Source organism: Periophthalmus magnuspinnatus, chromosome 5, assembly GCF_009829125.3.
Source record: "Periophthalmus magnuspinnatus isolate fPerMag1 chromosome 5, fPerMag1.2.pri, whole genome shotgun sequence".
NCBI classification, from domain to species: Eukaryota; Metazoa; Chordata; class Actinopteri; order Gobiiformes; family Gobiidae; genus Periophthalmus; species Periophthalmus magnuspinnatus.
This window is the reverse complement of record NC_047130.1, coordinates 25585357-25612930: the sequence shown is the minus strand read 5'-3', so window position 1 is coordinate 25612930 and position 27574 is coordinate 25585357. Positions and strand designations below refer to the sequence as shown.

General features: G+C 38.4%; 2 protein-coding genes across 3 annotated transcripts in view; both read left to right on the top strand.

Moving 5' to 3' along the window:
• Positions 1-27574, top strand: part of fkbp5 (FKBP prolyl isomerase 5) — a 52179-nt gene that overhangs the window by 21733 nt on the left and 2872 nt on the right. For both annotated transcript variants that reach the window (XM_033966151.2, XM_033966149.2), the window contains exons 6-10: positions 24895-25051; positions 25666-25756; positions 25836-25919; positions 26510-26695; positions 27057-27296. In XM_033966151.2, coding sequence (XP_033822042.1) covers positions 24895-25051; positions 25666-25756; positions 25836-25919; positions 26510-26695; positions 27057-27296 — 758 coding nt within the window. The remainder of the gene's footprint in view (positions 1-24894; positions 25052-25665; positions 25757-25835; positions 25920-26509; positions 26696-27056; positions 27297-27574) is intronic.
• LOC117370671 (sodium- and chloride-dependent GABA transporter 2-like) lies at positions 1174-17676 on the top strand. Its single transcript, XM_033966152.2, has 16 exons — positions 1174-1273; positions 8383-8573; positions 9002-9136; positions 10319-10459; positions 10537-10621; positions 10699-10831; positions 11690-11824; positions 12602-12705; positions 12840-12964; positions 13583-13695; positions 14330-14467; positions 15633-15735; positions 16219-16223; positions 16957-17052; positions 17283-17453; positions 17526-17676. The coding sequence occupies exons 2-16, from the start codon at positions 8387-8389 to the stop codon at positions 17637-17639; spliced, it is 1785 nt and encodes a 594-aa protein (XP_033822043.1). The 5' UTR covers positions 1174-1273; positions 8383-8386; the 3' UTR covers positions 17640-17676.

The following is a 27574-nucleotide window of genomic DNA, read 5'->3' as shown; positions in this document are numbered from 1 at the left end:
ATAATAATAATAATAATAATAATAATAATAATAATAATATCATGGTCATCTGTGTATACACGGTGTGTGACGGTGCTTCACATTCTGCAGGCACCTGTGGTATGTCAGGGTTGTATAAAATATGTTCTGTGCTGTCAAAGCCCGAGCTCTGGAAAAGTAGGTCAGTTTTGGTGGAAAGAATGAAGTGGACCTTGACAGTAACAGCGGGAGAGATGCACTGTGGGTCAGCAGCTGTGTAGCTGTCATTTAAAATCACATCCATAAGTGATTTGTGCATTGTCTGGGCTGTATGTAGATATGCTTTGTTTGGAAGTTGATTTCTGGCACACACACCTGGCTGCACTCCATTAAAATTGTAAGCATGTTCAACACCAAGTTAACATGTTGTCAAACATTGAATTTGTGAGTTAAGATCTAAAGTGCATCAGGTAATAGATACAGCAATTTAAAAAAAAAAAAGCCTTTGGGGATTGGGAGACGGCAACTAGGCTTTATCAGTCTGGCTTAAATATTAGACAGCTGGGTAACATTTTTGACACACCTTGCTCCCATAACCCTCAAAGATAATTTCTCGTATCCTTACAACAATGTAGATAAGCCTACAAAGTGAAAAACAGGCACGTGTATTAGGCAACATTTGTTGGTATTGTTTCTCAACTATTGCATCAGTGTTATGCTGCGCTTCCTTTGATCCTTAACAGTTGATACAATGAAAGGACAAACACAAGTGAGGACAAACAGATGTCAGCTGTCCAATCACGTTCATGCTTATGTTTATTAACACAATGAAACAATGCGACAAATAAAAACAAACCAGGGCTTGTTTTAAATTCAATACATGCAATAAAACATACATAATATTTAAGATAGAGCCAATATTTAAATTGAATAGTGTCTGGACCATTGACTGTGCTGTACATCCACGTGCCTTACATTCTGAGACACACCCCCTTCTTATTCTTCAGATCACGTGACTCCCTAAGCCCCGCCTTAAGTGGCTTATTTCATATGAGCAAATAACGCACCCACTCACTCACACAAACACACGCACATGCACACACGCACACTGCTCATGTCCCTTTGTCTCTCGCACACTCTCACGCACACTCCTCCACGCGCACGCTGGTGCGTATAAAGCTCCGCGTGGGCCCTCATGGTCACAGTGGCACTGTGCGCCTGACACTTGGGGAGTCGGTTTCCCCCATTGGAGCCTGATGAGTCTCCACTCAGATTAAATGGACGCATAGGCATACAGCACCTGACGTTTTTACAGGTACAATTTTCACTTTTTTCCTCTAGACTCTAAAGCTGATTGTAATTGCAAGAGTGGTTGGGTAGTTTATTCAGAGTTCATTGAGTGACTCCGCGCCCGCAGCTCTATGTAGGCCAAAGGTTACACGCTACGCTGCTGGGAGAGGCGCTATTTCTCCTTTTTAGTATGCCTACTATTCGACATGCCTTTTGTCAGACTGCTTGAATCTCCCACTGCGAGGAGAATGCAAAGCTAAAAAAAAAAGTGTGAAATGGTAGTTAATACTGGTGAATAACACTATGTTCCATACATGAGCAGCAGAGCTTTAAGTTGGTCTTAAAATATAATTTTGTATAGGCCTAGTAGTTTTTTATAAGAGTAAAAGCAACCAAACACAAGTAAGGCTGCTTACTAGGCCAGCCCAGGATGTAAAAATAAATTAAGATATGCCAACCAGGTCTGCTGATAAATCTATCTTTACCATTAGGTCAGTGGTTGCTTTTAGGTAACAACATTTTGAACAGGCTAACCCTACTTACACTGAGTCATTATACTTTATCCTGCAAGTAATGGGAATACTCGACTTTCCACCTTTGAACAGTCATTTAGGAGGCTATTTAAACAAAACAGATGAAAAGATTGATGGGTGACTCTACAGGAGCATCTTTACACACTGGACAATCCATATACTTTGAAAATACTAATAAGTACAATAAATATGTTTTCTGTCTTTCTACTGTGGTTTCTCTAATGTGTCAACAGCATCTGCCTTAGTATGTCAGATCATTTGAATGTCATGTCGTTGTCATCTGAGTGTTTCCTCTTTTATCTGGTGTTTGTTTCGGTTTAGTCATTTGTTTCATTCTTACCACTGAAGGTGTGCATTGGGTATGTAGGGGCTTCCCTGTATTGGTTGGGTTAAAAGCATCTTGTTTTAACCAAAACATAGCATTTTCTCAGTTTTGGTGTAAACAGACTGACTGCTAATACCACGGTAGATTACCGGCTACAGCTCTGTCTTAGTTTATTTGAAGCAGGATTTAAATAATCAGGTCCATTTATTGTTATTGACTTATTGTATCTACATAGTTGGATGGATGCATCTTCAGTTATTATAAAAAAAAAATAATAATAATAGAAGACACATTAAGTATTTTAAATGATTTGAGCCTGTTTTTGCTTTGCTGCTGTTCGTAGAAAGAATATTCGTTCTCAAGTGATACATTATTGTCAGTGCACACAGAGGTGGGTAGTACTCTGTTATATTTACTCTTCCATTTACTTTGTATTTGTGCTTTTCAGAGTACTTTTCTAGCAGCAAACATTTACTCCTACTTGATTTTTTTTATTTTTTTATTTTTTTTTAAATCAAAGAAACAGTATTCTTACTTGAGAAAAAGTTTTGGTTACTCTTCCAAAAGTGAGTGACAAAAGCTTTATGATTTGAACACTTGTGTTTTGTGCTGCTCCTCCAGATCTAACTGAAAGTTCACACAATCAGCTATTCCCTTTGTGCTTTGTGTAATTCATATTTTGTCCTTCAAATTACATTAACTTCAAATTAATGTTACACCCAGACAGTTACTCTTTAAGTAACTTTTACTTAAGTATTTTCTTGGACCATTACTTTGTACTTCCATCCATCCATCCATCTTCTTCCGCTTTATCCGGGGCCGGGTCGCGGGGGCAGCAGTCTAAGCAGGGACTCCCAGACTTCCCTCACCCCGGACACGTCCTCCAGCTCCTCCGGTGGGACCCCAAGGCGTTCCCAGGCCAGCCGAGAGACATAGTCCCTCCAGCGTGTCCTGGGTCTTCCCCGGGGCCTCCTCCCGGTGGGACATGCCCAGAACACCTCCCTAGGGAGGCGTCCAGGAGGCATCCTGAGCAGATGCCCGAGCCACCTCAGCTGGTTCCTCTCAACGTGTAGGAGCAGCGGCTCTACTCCGAGCTCCTCCCGTGTGACCGAGCTCCTCACCCTATCCCTAAGGGTGCGCCCGGCCACTCTGCGGAGGAAGCCCATTTCAGCCGCTTGTATCCGCGATCTTGTCCTTTCGGTCATGACCCAGAGCTCATGACCATAGGTGAGGGTAGGAACGTAGATTGACCGGTAAATTGAGAGCTTCGCCTTCCGGCTCAGCTCCTTCTTTACCACAACGGACCGATACAGCGACCGCATCACTGCAGACGCTGCACCGATCCGCCTGTCAATCTCCCGCTCCATCCTTCCCTCACTCGTGAACAAGACCCCGAGATACTTGAACTCCTCCACTTGGGGCAGAGACTCACTACCCCACCCGGAGAGAGCAAACCACCTTTTTCCGGTCGAGAACCATGGCCTCGGATTTGGAGGAGCTGATTCTCATCCCAGCCGCTTCACACTCGGCTGCAAACCGCCCCAGTGCCTGCTGCAGGTCCTGGCTCGAAGAAGCCATCAGGACAACATCATCTGCAAACAGCAGAGATGAAATCCTGTGGTTCCCAAACCAGGCCCCCTCCGGCCCCTGGCTGCGCCTAGAAATTCTGTCCATAAATATAATGAACAGAACCGGTGACAAAGGGCAGCCCTGGCGGAGTCCAACATGCACCGGGAACAGGTCTGACTTACTGCCGGCAATGCGAACACAGCTCCTGCTCCGGTCATACAGGGACCGGACAGCCCTTAGCAAAGAGCCCCGGACCCCATACTCCCAGAGCACCCCCCAAAGGACACCACGAGGGACACGATCGAATGCCTTCTCCAGATCCACAAAACACATGTGGACTGGTTGGGCATACTCCCATGAGCCCTCGAGGACCCGATGGAGAGTGTAGAGCTGGTCCAGTGTTCCACGACCAGGACGAAAACCACACTGCTCCTCCTGAATCCGAGGTTCGACTATCGGTCGGATTCTCCTCTCCAGTACCCTGGAATAGACCTTACCGGGAAGGCTGAGGAGTGTGATTCCCCTGTAATTGGAACACACCCTCCGGTCCCCCTTCTTATACAGAGGGACCACCACCCCGGTCTGCCATTCCACAGGTACTGTCCCCAACCGCCACGCGATGTTGCAGAGACGTGTCAGCCAAGACAGCCCCACAACATCCAGAGACTTGAGGTACTCAGGACGGATCTCGTCCACCCCCCGGAGCCTTACCACCGAGGAGCTTGCCAACCACCTCAGTGACTTCAGCCAGGGTGATGGACGAGTCCGCCTCTGGGACCCCAGTTTCTGCTTCCTCCTCGGAAGACGTGACAGTGGGATTGAGGAGATCCTCAAAGTATTCCTTCCACCGCCCGACAACATCCCCAGTCGAAGTCAGCAGCTCTCCACCCGCACTGTAAACAGTGTTGGTGAAGCACTGCTTCCCCCTCCTGAGGCGTCGGACGGTTTGCCAGAATCTCTTTGAGGCCGTCCGATAGTCCTCCTCCATGGCCTCCCCGAACTCCTCCCAACCCCGAGTTTTTGCCTCTGTGACTGCCCGAGCCGCGGCACGCTTGGCCCGCCGGTACTCATCAGCTGCCTCAGGAGTCCCACGAGCCAACAAGGCTCGATAGGACTCCTTCTTCAGCTTGACGGCATCCCTTACTTCCGGTGTCCACCACCGGGTTCGGGGATTGCCGCCGCGACAAGCACCACAGACCTTACGACCACAACTACGAGCAGCCGCATCGACAATGGAGGTGGAGAACATGGCCCACTCGGAGTCCATATCTCCAGCCTCCCCCGGGATCAAGGAGAAGCTCTCCCGGAGGTGGGAGTTGAAGACCCCCCTGACAGAGGGCTCTGCCAGACGTTCCCAACAGACCCTCACAATGCGCTTGGGCCTGCCAGGTCTGTCCGGCTTCCTCCTCCGCCAGCGGATTCAACTCACCACCAGGTGGTGATCGGTTGACAGCTCAGCCCCTCTCTTCACCCGAGTGTCCAAGACACGCGGTCGGAGGTCAGATGACACGACAACAAGTGTCCTGGTGCCACGTGCACCGATGGACACCCTTGTGCTCGAACATGGTGTTTGTTATGGACAAACTGTGACTAGCACAGAAGTCCAATAACAAAACACCACTCGGGTTCAGATCGGGGAGGCCGTTCCTCCCAATCACGCCCCTCCAAGTGTCACTGTCGTTACCCACATGGGCGTTGAAGTCCCCCAGGAGAACAACGGCTGACTTGTACTTCTACTTGAGTAATATCATTTTGATGTAACCTTACTCTTACTTGAGTAAAGGTTTTGGCTACTCTACTCACCTTTACACCGTAGTACTAACTAGTATAGTCTTTCCATGTAAGCCATATTGGTGAAAGTTGTTGTAGATGTGTTATAATAACTGTTTTATTATTATTATTATTATTATTATTATTATTATTATTATTATTATTATTATTATTGGCCCATTGTTCTTTCTCCTTGGCCCTCACCAGTCACAAAGTGAGAAGCATTGTTCTCTGTCATTTTCTTATTATTAGTTTTTTCACCCATTTTTCACCCCCTGAACGTCGATGAAAACACGGTGGTATAGGATCGACCGGTCTGGCAAATTTTTAGGCTATTTGGGCAATTTTTGCATACACTCACAAAAATTGGAACAGTGATACACTGTGAGACAAGCAATGCACTGAACCCTGCCCTGCGATGGACAGAAGTCGGACATCTCAGATAGAAAATTCATCTGATTCATCAGATTTTTTGTTTTTAAAACATATCGAGTCCCAGGTTTTTGGTCCAAATGAGCTCATATTTCACATTCCATATTGAGGAAAAACAGACAAAAAAAACACCTTTGCTTCCTGTTTTTTTCATGTCTTCTCACGACCACCGGCATTGGCCTACACAGCTCACGTTCAAGTCACGGATGCGTGACTCTGGCCTGAATGTAATGGATGATAAAGCCTAAATAAACTTAACACTACAGCGCCCCCTACCATAGACATGTAACGTCAACTTTTTGGGATTCCTACGAAATTTGCTGAATAAATGAGACCCATGACAAGAAACAAAAAAATGTATTACGGACATGGGTCATTTTTCACGATTGTCCAGCAGGGACGCAGCCTCCAAAACAAACCAGTGAAAAATATTGAACAGGCATTTGTCCAGACAGCTCAAATTCACATCGTAGATGCGTGATGGATTCGTATGAAATTTGGGGAATAAACTGATGCATGGCAAGGAGTAAAATAATGACGTGGGTCATTTTTCACGGTTGGCCAGCAGGGGCGCAATGACACCTAAAAAAATAATTTAAAAATGTCTTACACACACACACTTGCTTGGCCGAGAGAGCTCAAAATCACAGGAGCAGAATCCAAACAGGAACAGAAATAAGAAAAAAAATCACATGGCCACTCCACACATTAGCACCCCCTATAATACACGTAAAAGACGCAACATTGTCCAATTGCACCATAGCTGTATTATGCACAAGGTTGCTGGTTCAAAGCCAGGGACACCACCCCCACACTGGGGGGGGGGGGGGTGGGGGGGGGGGGGGGCGCCTGTATTTTTATTTGGGTTTTTTGTTTTTTTGTACACACTAGATGATTACAGTTTTATTCATACACAATCACAGCAGCGACGGCTCATCTTTCAAACAGCAGAGGCTCTAAACTTGGTTCATAACGATTTCACGATTTAGCAATCTTTCAAAGTTTCGATTATTAAATATCTGAATTCATCAAATTAATTCAATGAATTGCCAGCCCTACTGTGTCATTGAAATCACACTTTAATCTGGAACTATAGGCACATTTTTTTTGTAGTTAACTGTTGTGTGTCCACTGGCTCCAAGAATTTAAAGCCACAGTATGTATTTGTCTGAAAATGTGTTTATGCTTTTTTATTTCTTCTTTCTTATGAATGTTTTTGTTGCACTGACAAACATAGAAAAAACTTACTGTGAGCAGACTTGCATCTCCACAAACCTGACTCTTATTTGAGCCTCTTCCTGCTTGTTTCCATGGAAATATTGTTCCATTGACAATAATATCCCACAGTGTGGGATAAAATGTTTCTGTCGCCATGGAGAATGTACTGAAGTAACCATTTTTAACTCTCCATGGAATCATACAGATGACGTGCCACCTCCAGAAAGTTACGTACTATCACTTTAAAAGACAAAAGGCACAAAGGTAAACATAGACTGTAGGTAAACATCCTTACAATTAATTGTATACAATTCTACATTCACTCTTTTTAGAATTCTTCTCAAAATTCATATTGTAATACCTCTTCAATCGCTGAGAGTTAACAACTTGTAATACATTTGAGCAGTGATGGCCTGATGGCCAGTCACTACTAAGTGATTATTTATGAGCGCTACATTACAACATGAAGTCTGAGTTTATATATTTATATGCTTTCCCCTATCTGACCCAATCCAACTCTAAATAAACACTCCTGAGCAAACAGAACCTAAGATGCTCCTGGACAGTGTGGCCATGCACATTGCTGTGGATTGTGTGGACTTAAATAGCTCAAACTCTGATGTATTGGCACACATATTTTCTACACTCCCACATCTAATCCAAGCCAGCAGCACAAATGCAACATTGATGTGAGAGATGCTGTACAGGACTGAGCTGTACATGAGTGAATGCACTGAAATGGCGTCTTTTGTGCCCTATATACAAATGTACACAAGTGGGAGTGGAAACATTTGTTCGAGAGGGTTAGATTTAATCATAGAAGAGACTATAAAATAAGATCATTATAGTGTTGAAACATTCAAGCACATCAGATAAAAATAATATTGAATAATTATAACACATAAATAACACATAAAATCTAACACAACACTGTGCCAGCAGAGTAAAGCTATAAGGCTAAAAAAACAAATATATAAACACACACTCACTCCCTTCTTGTGCTGTTCGTATAAATCCTTATAATCTACATAAAATCAACTAATACAAAATGACTACATCATCCAGTTAATTGACTCAACAACAGCCCTACAATGAGCATTATCATTTTATAAAGAAATGCAAATAGTTTAAATAAACAAAAATAGTCAATCTCTAAACTATAAATTAACATGTTTCCAAATATAAATATTATATCATTATTGGTGTTGGTCAGCCAAAATATAAATAGCATTTACACTGGATACATCATTTCTTACAAACCACTAAACACTGCTTTTTCTGTTTCAGTGCGATGGATAAGACCTTTGCTCCTGATGTCAAGGTCAGGCTTGAAAAGAGTACCTCCCATCTGCCGCTCAGCCCCCACAGCAGGGGGCAGTGGTCCAGTAAAATTGAGTTCCTTCTGGCTGTAGCGGGACAGATCATTGGCCTTGGGAACGTGTGGAGGTTTCCCTATCTGTGCTACAAGAATGGAGGTGGTAAGTTTACCGTGCATCTAATAGGTAATTGTTTGGGCTGGACAACAGGTCAAATTGGTTTATGTTTAACGTCTCAGTTACTTGACCTATCTACATACAAAAACAAAACCTAGCACAAAGTTGAATGTATATACTCTGTCACATACACACTATATGCTCTTGTCAGTAGAAATAAAGAAAAGCATGTATTGTGCTACAACGGAAGGCATGCTTGTTGTCAGTTGAAGGTCACAATATGATCACAGTATGGAGTTATATTGTCCCCTGCCCTCCATCTGAAATTATGACATGTAGAACAAGAATGCCACTCACTGACTGTATATCATGTCCTTATGTCCTCTTTTTTAATACATCCTTATAGGAGCTCATTTTACACCCTTACTTACCTTTAAAGTAATTTGATTAATAATATTGAGTCTTTTATTCAGGAGTCTTCTTCATCCCATATGTGTTGTTCCTTTTCACCTGTGGGATTCCTCTGTTTCTCTTGGAAACCTCGATGGGACAGTACACCAAACAGGGTAGCATCACGGGCTGGAAAAAAATTTGTCCCTTATTTCAAGGTAAATTGATTAATCACATTATTCATATATAAAAAGCATATACAAATGGTTTTCAATATTCATTTCCTGGGCCTAAACACTACAGACTTTTAATAAATGCAGCTTCACATAAAAAAAAGTCACGGTTTTACCTCCAAAGTTTGAACTCTGCTCCAGTCCGCATGCTCTGACCGTGGATTAACTGTAGACCCCTAAATCAGAAAGACCCAAGTCGATCATTGACTATTAGAAATGACGGAATCTTGATTTTACAAGAGACATACGGAAAAATCAACAGCTCACTCATTCACTGCTTCTGTTATTGGTATTAGGACAAATTGGTAATAGTATAAATGTATTCCTGGTCCACTAGACACTGAGTTTTCCATTGGTCGTGTAGTTCATGTGGTAAACAAGTCCGATGGCAGCCAGGGCACATTCCTGCTCTGAGTGAGGGCCAGAACCCAACAGACTGGTATTGTGCACTCACACTGTCATTACAAATCTGACTTGGAGATGTGGAAAAATGTATTTATGGAATGAATAACTGTTTCTGTAAATAAGAAGCACAGTGTAACCTTAATGTACACTACAGATAATAACCTGTACAGTGGCTAGATTGTTTTCATTCTGTGTAAAAGGTGCATTTTATTCGTGGAGGTAGAATAGCAGCAGGTGAGAGCTATGGTATCTGTCCCCACACTTGAATAAAGAAATTATATTCTGAAACAACTGAATAAACACTGAATAGGTTTTAATATGGAGAATACTGTTTTATATTACATACCTGAAAATGTTCTTGGAAGAGAAAAGATGTTTCTTTGTAGGTTTATATTTTAAGTAGAACAAACACATGCACGTCCAGGTGAGTCTAAATGGTGAAATAGTAATAGTGTGACTTTTCATCCACAATCTTGTTTAGTGAACTATTTCTTCTCACATTAACAGATGTTCTCTCTGTCTGGCCCTTGTGTGAATAATTATTACCTTATGCACGTCATCTGTTTAATTATGGAGTCACTTTTTGAATGTGCTCAATAAAAACAAGACCTGACCAATTTTGTTACATTAATGAATTTATAAGATAGTTTTAAAGCAACAAAAATAGCGACACAAGGATTTGCAGTTATGACAGTAGCACACAAAGGATATTATTTTCTGTGTTTTTGTATATTCATTATTTTTCTGTCTCTGTTTCTGCAGGGATTGGTTACGGTAGCCAGGTGGTTGTTTTGTACTCAAGCATCTATTACATTATTATTTTGGCCTGGGCATTCCTGTATCTCTTCTCATCTTTCAGCACTGAACTTCCCTGGGCAAGCTGCAGAAACAGCTGGAACACGAGTAAGCAATACTAATGCAACTGGATGCTGCCATTGTATTTAGATGAACATAATCATGGTGTATATTGTCTTGTCTAGAAACATGTGTGGAATTCGATCGATTGAGTAATTTAAATGTGACCATAGCGGCAAATGCAACATCACCTGTGCGAGAATTTTGGGAGTGAGTACAACGTTGAAACCATAGCCTACTCTATGCTGCACATTGATTATGTAGTTCTGAATAAGTTTGTTTTGTAGGAGAAGAGTTTTGGACCTATCAGGAAGTGTCCATGAGCTTGGGGGGATCCGATGGGAGTTGGCTATGTGCCTTCTGCTTTCCTGGGTATTATGTTACTTTTGTGTCTGGCAGGGAGTGAAGTCCACTGGAAAGGTAAGACATAAGGGTTAGAAACAACTTTTTTTGGGTGGGGGAATTTTAAAGATTATCAGATTGTTATATTAAATTACAATACCATTTAAACAACTGTTCTGGGACATATTTGCTTTGTCTTTTGGCTCTAGAGTTGCCACAACACATCATCAAACTCTCTAGATGCAGTGAAATGAGTATTTATTCTTACCAGATTATACTATTCTGGCAAAACCCGCCTGTTAATTTAAGCTAGGCATTAAAAGAATTAAAACTGGCTTAGGTAAATAAAACAAAGATGGGGTTGTTCGCTAGAGGAGTTTCAGTCTGTAAAACTGGTAGAGGGTGTTCCTGGAAACACGGATCAGACTTACAAAAACACTCAATAATACTTACGTGTTTTTCCTGGCTTAGGTAAATGTCATATATCTGCCAAGCCAAGTTTTAAATGTTTATTATACACCTTTATTAATACACCTTATTAAAACACCTGTCCAACTCACTGAATCTGCTGGTAGAGAAAGTGCAATGAATGATCAGATTATGTAATTGTAGGTTGTAAAAAACATGACATGCATATTGTCTAGAGAGCCATATGAATTAATTTGATGATAGGACATTAAAAGTACCCACAATATATACGGTAATACTGTAAGAAGGGCTGTACCCAAACCAAATGAGGACTGAACTATACAGGCTTGAACTAGTAATAAAAACAGGACTAAACTATGCCAAACTAAAGAAGGACCTAAACATAAATAAAAGCAGTGTAAGAAAATTACAATGAAAAATTATTTAAAACTTGTTTTTAATCACTTCTTAGTTAATAGTTTAATCGTTTACTCAAAAGTCCTCCCCAACATTGTAAATATGTTTCAGGTGGTCTACTTCACTGCCACATTCCCCTATTTGATGTTAGCAGTACTTTTGGTGCGGGGTCTGACACTGCCAGGAGCCTTAAATGGTATTAAGTTTTATTTGTACCCGGACCCGTCCCGCCTCAGTGACCCTCAGGTATGAGCACATCTGCATCCCCAGCAGACACACATTCCTCAATAGTCACATGTCTAGACTACATATACTTTATGGTCCCTTCTGGCTGTTTCCTATCAACTGTCATGCTCTTGCAATCTTTGCTTTTGAAATATTCTGAAGAGTTAAAAAAAAAAAGTATCTTAAAGGTTCATGACAGATATTTGCACGTATTTGATTAGAATCAGCACCACATATATAGAAGGTGCACTGTGTCCCATTTCTGGTGGAGAGTCGACCACTTGCCTTTTACCTGGAATGTTTCACAGTGTGCCTACAAAAATATCTGTTACTTCACCAAAAAGACACACATATCCAGAAACGTTAGTAGCGTGCAGGACTGCAAAAAAAACAAAACAAAAAATAAAAAGCAAAATCATGTCACAAGAATTTGCTAGACCAACAGAAAAAAAATGTATATATATAATCTTATCTGCAATACCTGTGATTTAATCAATGCAAACTTAAGCACATTATCCAGATAGATAAGTTTAATGGCATTCTTTAGAACATTACAGGCAAAGCAATACGATGGGGACAAGCATGTGGCAGACTCTCATTCTGAAAAGTGATATAGTGCATATTTATGGATGTGATATGAATGGGACAATTACATTTAAATTTTGAGTTGTGTTTTAATTCTGTAACAATAGTGCAGGCCTATGACTAGAAATCAATCCCCTCAGTATTGTTGACATGTGAAATGGCTCTCTTATGTTATAATATAATAATATAATATCTGTCCTATCTGTTTTATAGGTGTGGATGGATGCTGGGACTCAAATCTTCTATTCCTATGCAATCTGCATTGGGTGTTTAATGGCTCTCGGCAGCTATAATAAGTACAATAACAACTGTTACAAGTAGGTTTATCACAGAAAATCAAACATAGTTATACACCATTATAGTTATATACCATTATCATAAACTATTATAATATTATATTTTCAAAGAGATAAAAAAAAATTAAGTATTTTTTCTGTTGTGGTTCTTCCAGAGATTGTGTGTACTTGTGCCTTCTAAACAGTGGGACTAGTTTTGTAGCTGGGTTTGCCATTTTCTCAGCTTTAGGCTTCATGGCGTATGAGCAGAATACAGAAATATCAAAAGTGGCTGAATCAGGTAAGGGCAATTTAATCGGGGAACTAGTGCTTTTAACAATCGTGTTAAAACTGTGAATAAGGGGTTAAATTTGTCTCATAATTAAACAAATATACAATTGTTTTGCATATTTTTCTTCATAAGTGTAACTTGGAGCTGTGTGTTATGTTCCACTTCACAATGTAGTGTTCTATGACTCCGTGTCATGTGTTAAAACTACGTAACGCACAGCTCCAAGTTGTTTAATGCTTAGGTAACACACTGCTCCTCATTGTTTAATCCTGACTTAACGCACTGGTGACGGTATCTGGACTCCGGCGTACATTAAAACTGCTCTTCGTTTCATCCATGGTCCCACCAACTGAAACGGGTTTACTTTTAAATCTGACGACCTTTTGGCTGTCTGTGGATGTTCAAAGCATTACTTATTTCTGTTTTAATTGAAGCTAGTTCCTGTCTGACTGTAGTTCATTTGGTTACCCGTTGCTATGGTGATGCTCATGGCGTAGAGATATACTGTGATTGTGAACTCTTGCCGTTCTGTGCAGTTATACAAAAAATAGTGCATGGCAATTCTCACTGACTGTGGTATAAATGCTGTTATCGATGTCCTCTTATAATATGATTTCCTCGTTTCAGGTCCTGGTTTGGCATTTATTGCTTATCCTCGAGCAGTCGCCATGATGCCTTTCCCTCAGATTTGGGCCATTTTCTTCTTTATTATGATCATCTTACTGGGACTTGACAGTGAAGTAAACATGTTTTTCAATAATTACCTTCATGTAGCATCATCATTCATCCTATAAATGTATTCCCGTGATGAAACAGGTCTCGTTATATGGATCGACCAAATATATAAAACAATTGCAATGTATTTCTTTCGCTGACAGTTGGTTCTTGGTTTACAAGAGTAGACAAGGGGCTCATCTAGGACTCATACCAAACTGACAGGTGTTTTTTTATGGAATGATCAACATTTCAGTAGTTTCCAGGAACTGTCAAAGTAAAATAGGATTAGCATCAGATGAATTACCAAGTGAAGGATCCACCATCTTGCTTGTTTTATTAGAGGTGTGATTACTTTGTGTAGAACATTTCAAAAATATATCATTAAACTTGGCCTGAAGACATCACCCACTGCTTAAATGCAATACCATGGGACATTCCAGGCAAAAAAAAAAATCCCCCCCTCTATCCCCCTCCAGAAATGTTACATAAAGGCGTAGCAAAAAAAAAACAAAACAGAAAAGAAAAGCTGCTGCTATATATAGTTGAGTACTATTTAGTAACTTAAAAAAAGCCAAATTTTGCCCAAATATTAGTCTAGGCTATCGTTTTATTCTTCAAGAAACCATTTACTAAATTGAGTTATGAATTGTCTTTCAGTTTGTGGGACTAGAAGCCTTGGTTACAGCCATTTCAGACCTGTACCCCTCCTACTTTCACGTGGGACATCGGCGCAAGTTCCTTCTTCTCTCCATCTGTGTCGTCAGCTTCTTTATTGGCTTGATCATGGTTACAGAGGTAAGCAGCGCCAACAATATTTTTGGAGAAATATTGAATTGCCTTCTTTTTCTTTTGATTCTTACAATTTGATTTACAATTTAAACTAATAATTGAATCACATGCATTTCAGGAACAGGAATAAACGGTCCTTGCATTGTAAGACTGATTAAATACAGAATAATTTTATGTTTTTTGTAAGATCCACACATATTTAATAATTGCAGGTGTTGAGCGTTGATAATTGCAGCCATTCAAATTGCAGTTTCAGTTCCATTGCGAATATAGCAGTCCCTAGAAAGGCATGTTGAAACGTCTTGTGTCTTATGTAAGCTGTCAAATGACTATGTTTGGGTTTTGTACTTTTCATCTCTCCAGGGAAGGGTCATACTACTTAATGTAAATGCAGGCTTTTTCCAACAATTCTGCACTAACTGTAAAAATATGTGACAAGGAAAAAAAACTGCTTGAGGAATAGTGATGACGAACTCCCGTTATCATTTGTATGAGGGTCAGCTACTAATCTACAACTCTTATTTAGGTTTGTTGAAATTGTTAATATTGATCAGTGATGTTTGAAGGTTCCCCACGGGTTCCTAAATTGAAAATGTAGATGATATTTGGCACAGATATTTTTTCTAAGCTGCCGTCTTTGCTCACATGTCATTCCCGTTGTCCTCAGTGTCAGATGTGCCAGTTTACAGACTTGTGAGTTCAGATGGAAATAGAAAAACAAGTAGGCTAAAATGCGTCCTTACACAATCATGCAACACATTATTTATTATTATTTATATATCTCCTAACCATTCAATTTGTGGATATTTTTACTAAAGTCAAAAGATAATTTGTGAACTTTACTCCATCATCATCATTATCATCATCATCAACAACACCTGTATGCAACATTTTTCAAAAGAAATTGTTAACCATTATTGTAACAGCCTAATTTTTGTCTGAAATCCATGGTTAGATTTAAAAATATTTGATTTTGGTGTCTGCAAATATCTATTCTACATCCACCACAGGAGCAGCCCAAGTTGGATATCAGTATCGGCTGAAAAAAAACCCCATTGCATCATTTCTATTTAGGACGTGCACGCCACTGTAACAGTCAGAAGAGATGAGAGGGGGGCTATTGTTGGCTGGTTCATGTGCAAAGATAACAGTCTTGTGCTTTGACTTTTAGGGGGGGCTCTACATCTTCCAGTTGTTCGACTACTACGCCTGCAGCGGCATGACTCTGCTGCTCTTCGCCTTCCTTCAGTCTGTGTCCATTGGATGGGTCTATGGTCAGTTTTATTATTAATATGAATCCTCTTTCCTTTGGATTTTTTTCTTCAATTAATTTTGACTGTTGCTTCATACATCATAGCAATTTAAAAAGTTAACAGTTTTTAATCTAATGAAGATAACACTGTATAATAACAATAATGTAACGGAATAATGTAGGTTTTACTTTCACGGACAAGCCTTCTACACGTGGCAGATAAATATGGCAAAAATAACTTAAGTGCATAAAAAAATACAACTCACCAAACCGCTGCATCATGCATCGCGCTGATTATGTGATTATGTCTACTCTACTCCGCAGTTTCTTTAAAAAAACAACAACAAAAAAACTCGTAGCGTATCGTTTAATCCCAGGTGCTTATTCTCCATGTGCCAAAGCAGTTTTGAAGGTTTCATTGCCTTATTTGCTTTTCCCGTATGTTACGCAGAGCGGACTCTGTGCGTGAGAGTCACCTGCAGCGACAAACCCAGATTTTAAGTAGGCATTGTCTGTTAAATTTATCTTTCTTTTTCTTGGAGATCGTAGTCTCCTCTTCTGGCTCCTCAGTTGTCCTTTCCCCCTTTGTTAAAAGCTCTCCAAAGACTTTTGTTTTGGCTCATTTTCACTCGCTTGTGGCTCTACTTTTGTGCGTCGTGTCTGATGTGTTATACGTGAAACGTCATCGCGGAGACAAGAGCAGATAATATACTTGCTACTACATCAAATAGATTTCTGTGGCGATTTCCAGCAGGATTTTCATGATACATCTACGGACGAGCTTATTAGTGTGTCATTAGGGACGGGCCAAAGTTGCTCCTGACCCCTGTGCGCACAACGTCTGAAAATCAGGGCTCTTTACGCAGGACTGTGAGCTGTGTCTGTGTCAGTTCCCAAGCCACGCAGAGCCGGAGTATAAGGCTGAAAGAGGCGCATACGGCTCCGGAGCCGCGAGTTGCCGACCCCTGAAATAGAGCCACTGCACGTAAGCTCGACATCAATGAATCCAACTTGGTCAATGTAAAAAGACGACAAAAGTTTTCAGAGGAAATAAAAGCAGAGTGCAGAATAAAAGCAGATTTTCCGTGTTGGTGCAATTTTCAGGCACAGTTTAAAAAAAAGCGTGTCGGTGCATTATCTTTGAAATTTATTATTAAAAAGGACATGAGGTTGGACTTACTATGCAAGTATGCTACAAATATATATATATATGTATTATTATATATACTATTCACCGGTGCAGACCGTTTTTATTGATAACATTGATGGACAGATTGGATACAGGCCTCTTCCAATCATAAAGTATTGTCTTAAGTTTGTCACACCAGTCATCTGTTTGGTAAGTAGCACATGAGATGAAAATATGACTCTGCATGTCTCATTAGAGTAGAGTTAGAGAGAGTTTCACACTTTATAAGAATTATCATGAAACAATTGTAATTGATTATATTAAATTCAAACTTTATTGGCATTCCACTTTTACTTGTGCACTCCAATGAAATGCTAAACACTATATAGACATATCACTGGAATTCTATGGTAATAGTTTTTACTTGTTTTTTTCTACAGGGGACATTTGTATTTTCTCTGGTCAAATACACTCCTCTGAAGTTCAACAACATTATAGAGTATCCATGGTGGGGCTATGCTCTGGGCTGGTGGTTCACTCTCTCCTCCACTCTCATGGTCCCAATCATTATGGTCTACATGTTGAGCATCACCCCAGGAACACTACGAGAGGTTAGTTTTTCACTCCATGTTGATTTGAATGCAGTCACTATTCATAATTACTCATCACATTTTCTTTAATAGAGATTCTCCACCCTGTGCACACGATCAAATGACCTGCCTTTGACGAAGCCGGAGAGAAAAGCCCTGGAGCTGCTGGACATGAGCTCGTGCATCGATAGAAAGTTGTCCCAGTGACAACTTTAAGGCACAGTTCGGTTTGTGCACTTTTTTAGGTTTTAAAAATGTTGTAAATGTGCCATAACATTTTATTGTAAAACATTCCTTCTTTATATACACACTGTGTATACAGTATGGACAGCTTTCAGTGTTGAATATGGTCAGATTTATTGCAATTGAATATTTTCTCTAATTACAATTTGCACAAAGACGGCACGAGCCGTATCATTAGCCAATAAAGTGTCTCCTCTTTCCTGCTGAAGTCAATGACTTTCTATTTTTCTTTTTACTCAAAAACTGTGAAACTCCATGTCCCATCCTCAAAACTGTAGCTTCACAACAGGCGGTTTGTATATAAATATTGTATGCAACTAACTATTTTAATAAATAAGCCATTTAAATAGTTGAATAAACTGCCACTTGTCAGCATTAATGACTAAGTAAGATGTAATGATTTTTTATGTAATATAAGTGTATTAAGTAGTGACCTCCCAATCACTTTCTTTATTTATAATTTGTTTTGTTTTTTTATGACAGAATTATCAAACTAATGGTGAGTGACTGTCAATTATTGCCTTACGTTTGATGTGTGATAAAATATGAATGCTGTGACTTTTTTACAAAGCAATTCTTGCTTTTAGTGTAAACAATGACTGTAAAAATGCTTTTGAATAACAAAAAAAAAACAAAACATATAACCTTTTAGTTTTAACAGATGCCATTTATGTAAAACAATTACATTACTTAATAAATGAAACATTTATTTTTTTAATGGTGTTGTAAAGAGTTAACTCTGGAAACAAATAAAAGTTATTATAAATTTGCTGAGTGTTAATGTTCTACCAGATTTGTAGTGCATCGTATCTTCTCCCGCAGTGCGAGCCGGGCTCTGAAAAAAGAATCCACTAGAAGAAATTATCAGAAGACAAATGAACCATTGGAATATGTAACTACATGAAACTACATTCATGTTTAAATTAACCAAATTAAAACCCCACTACAAAATGCAGATTTGGTGATAAAATGTGGAGGGATGGAAACACGAGTAACAATTTACACTTTTAAAATGCAACTTTCAGATTTATTGTTTACCTTAAAGTGCAAAAAATAAAAAATATATATAAAGAAGACATGAACAAAGGTACCATACATTGTTTTTTGTTGGAAAATATTTAGTTTTGCATACATGCCATGTGTCTGAAACAAGGATCTTGTTTTGCCTCTTAAGGAAGGAGAGTTTGGATTGTTGTAAACATTTTGGTACATTTTGGGCACTGCAGTGCTCTCTAATCTCATATCGGCCTCCACTGCATTAAACGTTGTGATTTGTCCAAATATTTCCTGTTATTTGCACCAAAGTTGTTTTCAAATGGATGAGTGCAGCGTCAAAGGGGAATAGATATCCTGTATGTCCTTCAGTGCAACTAACTAGAAAAAGTACTTCATGCTCTTTCTACTGTACAAAATATTGAATGTTGAGAGCCAGAAATACTTGAAAACATCAAGCCACAAGCTATTTTAAAAAACCTTGCTAACATACAACAATATATATTAACACACATACATACATACAGTCATTGTACACAAGATATTTAAGACAGCTGAGGTTTCATTTTGAACCGATCTCAAGTCTACAATAGTCCAGATCATATCTGGACATTTATAAATCGAAAACAGTGTTGATTTCACCCTCACCAAAGTGCATCATTGTCAACCATCAAAAAAACATTCACACCATAAAGAGTAGATGCACAGGATGCTTAGGTCTGAAGGCAAGAAAATTGTAAAACAAAGCATTTAGCTGTGAAATGTATCAAGAGATAACGGAGTTTAAAGCTTAAGATTATCTACATCTTACATACTGTACATGGACAGTGTGAACATAATGGTCAGTGCCAAATATTTGAGGTTTGATGAAGAAATCTTAAATGCTATTTCTGTTTTCTGCCTTTTCAATTAGGTATAATAACTGAAAGAAATGCTTTTCATTTACTGATTTGGCAAAGGCTTTACATCAGATGCCCTTCCTGATGTTATTTATACAGGCTTTGGGCAAAGTAATGTTCTTTTAAGCTGCCACCAATTTGCAAATCAATTTATACAAATTCCCTACTCTTAAAGGCAGTCCAGTCAAAAGATACAAAGCAGGTATCTCAGTAAACTCACCTACTGGTATCTTATTCAAAATGATTCAGTTCATACTAGACACAACAAATATGATGGATAAAAAACATATTTAGTGTCTGACTATGGTCCAATTGCCAATAAATAAAACTTTATCAACAAGGAAATCACAACAAAACAGATGTTTACATATGTGTAGATAAACATCTGCAATGTGTGCTGCTTCTTAGATAGATCCTGCATGGGCACTTTCTTCACATAAACTTTTACTGTTCATATTAAAGTACGTTGTTTGACACTGAAATCTACACCAAGAGGATGACCAATTAAAGGTGCAATGTGTAACTTTTTGGGGAGCAGGGTCTGCCATCTAATTATTTCCACTGGGATGTATTGCTCAGCCAAGAATGTTCCAGAGTATGGCAATTGGCCACCAGGTCAGTAATATGTGAGGATTTGGTGGTGAGGGTGAAGCCCTCACAGTAAGAATGAATGTTTTTCAAGGTATTTTTGAGCAGTACTACTAGAAACACCCTTACCTCACCCTAAATAATTACTGAGCTGTATACACGTTTAATGACATATTGTGAAACATTCCAGGCCACGAAATCACATCTCCATGGAGACAATCAGGTGGCAGATCCCAACCAGAAATGTTACATAGTGCCTGCAGCACAATGATGTGTGTAGTCAGATTTCATTCCATTTCTAACAGACCCAGGTTCTGTTCTGTAAATCAACAGATTTAAGTATCCACATAAACAGAGAAACAAAACCATGAACGGCCTGTCACATTGGTTCACCGCTAGATTGCCAGACCGATTATGTGTTGCACAATACATTTAACCTATGTTCTTGATGTGTGTTATTCACCATCAATGATCCTAAAGTCAAATCTGATCTGTATATTTTGATACTGTAAAGTTGCTTCTTCTAGCTGTATTTTGACAACTTTGATGCGACTTATTACACTTTATTTTTTATATTGCACATCAACAAAATTTCAAGTCAGAGTCCGAAAACACCGAAATGGGTGCATGCAGCTGCTCCCGAAAAAACAAATGTACAAACCGATCTGTTTTTGAGTCTGCAAATGACAGCATAATCCAAAACAAAATAAGAAAAAATACAAATCTTTTCTTATCAGTTCTTCTTTCCTTGTCGCTCTGGAAGGTCTTGCAGGAGTGGTCCGCCGGATATGGGAGAAATAAGTTTGGATTTTGAGGCTAAACTTTCTGTCTTTGCTCCAAGGATTTTGGGAAAGCAAAAGGGATGACAGTTCAAACTCCCTTTAGTTCAATGGTCTTTATATAAGAGGTTCACTCCTGAGACGCACTCCGTGATCGCCGTCGTTTGCTACAGACTTCACCATTCATGCAGTTTCTGAGGCCATCATCCCTCCGCCTTTTTGGCCTGACATTAACCTGTTACACATAAAAAAAATGCATTCAAATAAAATACTTATAATTGTATTTCACTGTGTATAATGTTTAGATTTTTGTTTTGTTTGGAAGTATGTTACAAATAGTATTAATCATCCAAAGTCTGTCGTATGAAAAATTCAAATATATTCCAAAGTAACTGAAGATCAAGCAGCTACTTTGTGAGGACCCATAAAAGACCTTTCCCCATTCAAAAGATATAATACTTTTATTTAAATTGCTTAATTGCTTTGACCCTGGAGGAGGGTAACCATAGTTTGAAATACCTGAAATAACTACTGCATGTTAAGTCCTATAAGCAATCTCACACATGACCACTAGATGGTAGTGTTCTCCATAAAAACACAGCGATAATCTGCAATAAAAACCGAAGAATTAAACTGTGGGTACTCACATTTTTTTCTGCCCTTGCTGATAATTTTAATATATTGTGCTGTTTTAGTTTATTCTTCACCCCAGATTTGATTTAAAGTTGCACTATGTAACTTTGGAGTTGTTTGCTGGAGGGTCTGCCATGGAAATAATATTGCTTTGCTTCGAATTATTCCACAGTGTGGTACTACACACAGGTGATGTCACAAGGCCAAGTTACAGGTCAGATCTGTGGAGAGGCAACCCTGTTCACATTGTTTTTTTGTTTTTTTTTCCAATTACTGATGCAATAAAAATACCAGTAATTGAATATTATGCAAGAACATTGTAGGAAAAGCAATAAAGCCCTTTTACATTTAACATCCCTATTATCTAGTGCCCCTTCAAGCTTAATCTTTTACACTTTAGTTGCCGTGAACACCATGATAAAAACACCCACCTTGGCGTCTCCGTTCTGCAAACTTCTGGAACATGTTTGCGTATGTCCTCTTGTCCTGCTCGTCGTGCTCTCGGATCTTTCCCTGGCAGATGGAGATCTTGTGAACCGCGCCGCTCGGGTTTTGAGGACTCACTTGAAGGACCTCTGGAAGTCCGCCATCGCCAAACTGAACTCATTACGCAGAAGTCGGGCCTCTCCTCGCCGATACCAAGCCTTTTCATTAGTTTCATCTATTTCTATGAACCTGTATGCAGAAAATACATTAACAATTAAAACTTCTATGCTTCAGATATGTCTTTAAAATCCATTTCTAAATGACTGCCAGTAGTTTGATATCATATCATAATTTGTACTATTGTTAGTATACTACACATTTTTGCTCCCCTATTGTATTTGTTCAATAAAAAGACTATTTTGATTAAAATTATTCAAGTAATTTTCCTGTTTATGGAAAAAAAAATCATAATTTGCAGCACTTTAATTTATTTCAATAATTCTATATCACTGCAGACATGTTGCTCTTAACATTTGCAAATATTTCACTTTTCAACAATGCAGCTCTACTCATGACTGTTGACTATAGCAAGTATAAGCCGCCTCACCTTGTTGCAGTTCTCGATGACTTGAGAAAATTCTTTCACTTTCAGGAAACACATTGCTAAATTGAGGTGCGCCATAACCAGAAACTCCTTTATCCTTTTGTGCTGTTCAATGCCACTTCCACACTCCATCTCCAGCCATGAGATGATCCGCTGGTACTGAACGACTGCTGGTGGTAATGCCCTGCCTGAAAAATAAACATGTTATATAAAATAGGTTGTGGGCCAATCAGTCTAGCACAGTTGCCATAGCAATTAAAAATTCAAAACAAAATATAATATCTTTTTGAGTGGGTAAACAAAGCTATGAATAGTTTAAAACTGAGCTAGAGAGCTGGTTTGAATTCTATACTGGGATTTACTGTTCAGCTGACAAAATGTTTATGTTTAGAGCTGGTCTATGGTCGACATCTCTTTAATTGCTGGGCATATTCACATGAGACAAAGTTCCACATCTTCTCTGTCATAACAAATGTAAAAGACTAAATTAATGATGAATTAAATATAGCTTCAAAGTGGTGGTGATAATTGATCATATGTGTGTGATACAAAAAACTTAAAATGCACAAATATAATATTCGCAATTAAAACGTAAGTAGGCTCAATATGTGGATTTTCACTTTCTTATTTCTTTCAAAAATATTTCCCATTAAGTTATATTACTCCCTGCTATCCATCTAAAATGTTGGCATAATCAAATTCAAGAAACATAAGAGCAACATATTTAGAGAATAGCATCCTGGAAGATAAATTAGATAAAGTGAAATTGCACCTTGAAATATTGATTCCCTTTATGCTTCACACCAGGAGCAAGATCCAACTTCTCTTTTAAATCCATCTCCAGGATTCTTTAGCCTAAAAAAATATAATGTTAGGTGCGAGCTGTACGAAGGAGGACTTGATCATCTATCATTGGGTTTTGGAACAATTCCTCACTCTTTGAAAATCTTTTAATGTACTTCATACTCAAGCTCTTTGTCTGGTTCAATTTTAAACTCTGGTTGACCTTCACTTCCAAGCCATACCTGAAATTGAAAAGGTACGGTAAGTGACAATAAAAACACAGACTTTACAACTTCATACTTGTTTAGGAGGAGAAGAGTGTAAAAAATCTACTATTTAAATATTATCTAATATCTTAATTTCAGTTACAATACTATATGAATTTCTTCCCTGTCAGTGTAAAAGTGAAATACAATCTATTTATTCATTATTACACACAATTAAATTATGACATAATATTATATGATGTAATTTCACAAGCAATACAATTTTTGTGTATTCTAATAATTATTCAAATTCAGTTCAAGTATATTATATAGCACATTTAAAACAACTTCAGCTGGCTAAAGTTGTTCACGTGAGAGTTAAAAACTAGCAGAAATAACACCAAATACATAGAAAGTACAATAAAATACCAAGATATCCTGTCTAGCTAGTATTAAATGCCAGAGAGAATCATGGTTAAAATAAAAAAAAAAAAAAACGACGACTTTATTTAATTTAAAAGATTTTGACCAAAATATATTGATTTCCATTCACCTTACATAAAATCATACTGAATAATAAAAATAAAGGCTTATAAGATAATGTATTGTCTTCATTGTCAGCCCGTTACTGCAGTAAGAACATACTTTGGTTGTAAGTGTAGAACGCAGCACTCTCCTTTCTGCATCTTGTCCATGGCTCGGTCCACGCCCAGAGGGATGCCTTTATCCTCTCCCTCCCCAACACTGAAGGTCACGTCTCTGCAGTCAAACAGCTGACCGTTGCATCTCCCCTCCAGGTGCACTGTGGAGGTGAATTTAGAGATTAATTGAGAACATAAAATATCAGTAATTGTCTATTTAACACTTAACATTTATTCCCATCTTCTTCTTTAACCTGTCTAGTGTTTCCTGCCGTCAGCCAATCACAACATGGTATCTGCTTCCAAATTTCAAATCTCTCAAACAGGCAGTTGCTCAAATGTTAATTGTGATTATACACTTTTATATTTAAGAAACAAAATGTAATAATAATAATAATATAATAATAATAATAATTATTATTATTATATTATTATTATTATTATTACATTTTGTTTCTTAAATATAAAAGTGTATAATCACAATTAACATTTGAGCAACTGCCTGTTTGAGAGATTTGAAATTTGGAAGCAGATACCATGTTGTGATTGGCTGACGGCAGGAAACACTAGACAGGTTAAAGAAGAAGATGGGAATAAATGTTAAGTGTTAAATAGACAATTACTGATATTTTATGTTCTCAATTAATCTCTAAATTCACCTCCACAGTGCACCTGGAGGGGAGATGCAACGGTCAGCTGTTTGACTGCAGAGACGTGACCTTCAGTGTTGGGGAGGGAGAGGATAAAGGCATCCCTCTGGGCGTGGACCGAGCCATGGACAAGATGCAGAAAGGAGAGTGCTGCGTTCTACACTTACAACCAAAGTATGTTCTTACTGCAGTAACGGGCTGACAATGAAGACAATACATTATACTTATAAGCCTTTATTTTTATTATTCAGTATGATTTTTATGTAAGGTGAATGGAAATCAATATATTTTGGTCAAAATCTTTTAAATTAAATAAAGTCGTCGTTTTTTTTTTTTTTTTATTTTAACCATGATTCTCTCTGGCATTTAATACTAGCTAGACAGGATATCTTGGTATTTTATTGTACTTTCTATGTATTTGGTGTTATTTCTGCTAGTTTTTAACTCTCACGTGAACAACTTTAGCCAGCTGAAGTTGTTTTAAATGTGCTATATAAATATACTTGAACTGAATTTGAATAATTATTAGAATACACAAAAATTGTATTGCTTGTGAAATTACATCATATAATATTATGTCATAATTTAATTGTGTGTAATAATGAATAAATAGATTGTATTTCACTTTTTACACTGACAGGGAAGAAATTCATATAGTATTGTAACTGAAATTAAGATATTAGATAATATTTAAATAGTAGATTTTTTACACTCTTCTCCTCCTAAACAAGTATGAAGTTGTAAAGTCTGTGTTTTTATTGTCACTTACCGTACCTTTTCAATTTCAGGTATGGCTTTGGAAGTGAAGGTCAACCAGAGTTTAAAATTGAACCAGACAAAGAGCTTGAGTATGAAGTTACATTAAAAGATTTTCAAAGAGTGAGGAATTGTTCCAAAACCCAATGATATGATCAAGTCCTCCTTCGTACAGCTCGCACCTAACATTATATTTTTTTAGGCTAAAGAATCCTGGGAGATGGATTTAAAAGAGAAGTTGGATCTTGCTCCTGGTGTGAAGCATAAAGGGAATCAATATTTCAAGGTGCAATTTCACTTTATCTAATTTATCTTCCAGGATGCTATTCTCTAAATATGTTGCTCTTATGTTTCTTGAATTTGATTATGCCAACATTTTAGATGGATAGCAGGGAGTAATATAACTTAATGGGAAATATTTTTTGAAAGAAATAAGAAAGTGAAAATCCACACATATTGAGCCTACTTACGTTTTAATTGCGAATATTATATTTGTGCATTTTAAGTTTTTTGTATCATCACACACATATGATCAATTATCACCACCACTTTGAAGCTATATTTAATTCATCATTAATTTAGTCTTTTACATTTGTTATGACAGAGAAGATGTGGAACTTTGTCTCATGTGAATATGCCCAGCAATTAAAGAGATGTCGACCATAGACCAGCTCTAAACATAAACATTTTGTCAGCTGAACAGTAAATCCCAGTATAGAATTCAAACCAGCTCTCTAGCTCAGTTTTAAACTATTCATAGCTTTGTTTACCCACTCAAAAAGATATTATATTTTGTTTTGAATTTTTAATTGCTATGGCAACTGTGCTAGACTGATTGGCCCACAACCTATTTTATATAACATGTTTATTTTTCAGGCAGGGCATTACCACCAGGCAGTCGTTCAGTACCAGCGGATCATCTCATGGCTGGAGATGGAGTGTGGAAGTGGCATTGAACAGCACAAAAGGATAAAGGAGTTTCTGGTTATGGCGCACCTCAATTTAGCAATGTGTTTCCTGAAAGTGAAAGAATTTTCTCAAGTCATCGAGAACTGCAACAAGGTGAGGCGGCTTATACTTGCTATAGTCAACAGTCATGAGTAGAGCTGCATTGTTGAAAAGTGAAATATTTGCAAATGTTAAGAGCAACATGTCTGCAGTGATATAGAATTATTGAAATAAATTAAAGTGCTGCAAATTATGATTTTTTTTTTCCATAAACAGGAAAATTACTTGAATAATTTTAATCAAAATAGTCTTTTTTATTGAACAAATACAATAGGGGAGCAAAAATGTGTAGTAATACTAACAATAGTACAAATTATGATATGATATCAAACTACTGGCAGTCATTTAGAAATGGATTTTAAAGACATATCTGAAGCATAGAAGTTTTAATTGTTAATGTATTTTCTGCATACAGGTCATAGAAATAGATGAAACTAATGAAAAGGCTTGGTATCGGCGAGGAGAGGCCCGACTTCTGCGTAATGAGTTCAGTTTGGCGATGGCGGACTTCCAGAGGGTCCTTCAAGTGAGTCCTCAAAACCGAGCGGCGCGGTCACAGATCTCCATCTGCCAGGGAAAGATCCGAGAGCACGACGAGCAGGACAAGAGGACATACGCAAACATGTTCCAGAAGTTTGCAGAACGGGACGCCAAGGTGGGTGTTTTTATCATGGTGTTCACGGCAACTAAAAGTGTAAAAGATTAAGCTTGAAGGGGCACTAGATAATAGGGATGTTAAATGTAAAAGGGCTTTATTGCTTTTCCTACAATGTTCTTGCATAATATTCAATTACTGGTATTTTTATTGCATCAGTAATTGGAAAAAAAAACAAAAAAACAATGTGAACAGGGTTGCCTCTCCACAGATCTGACCTGTAACTTGGCCTTGTGACATCACCTGTGTGTAGTACCACACTGTGGAATAATTCGAAG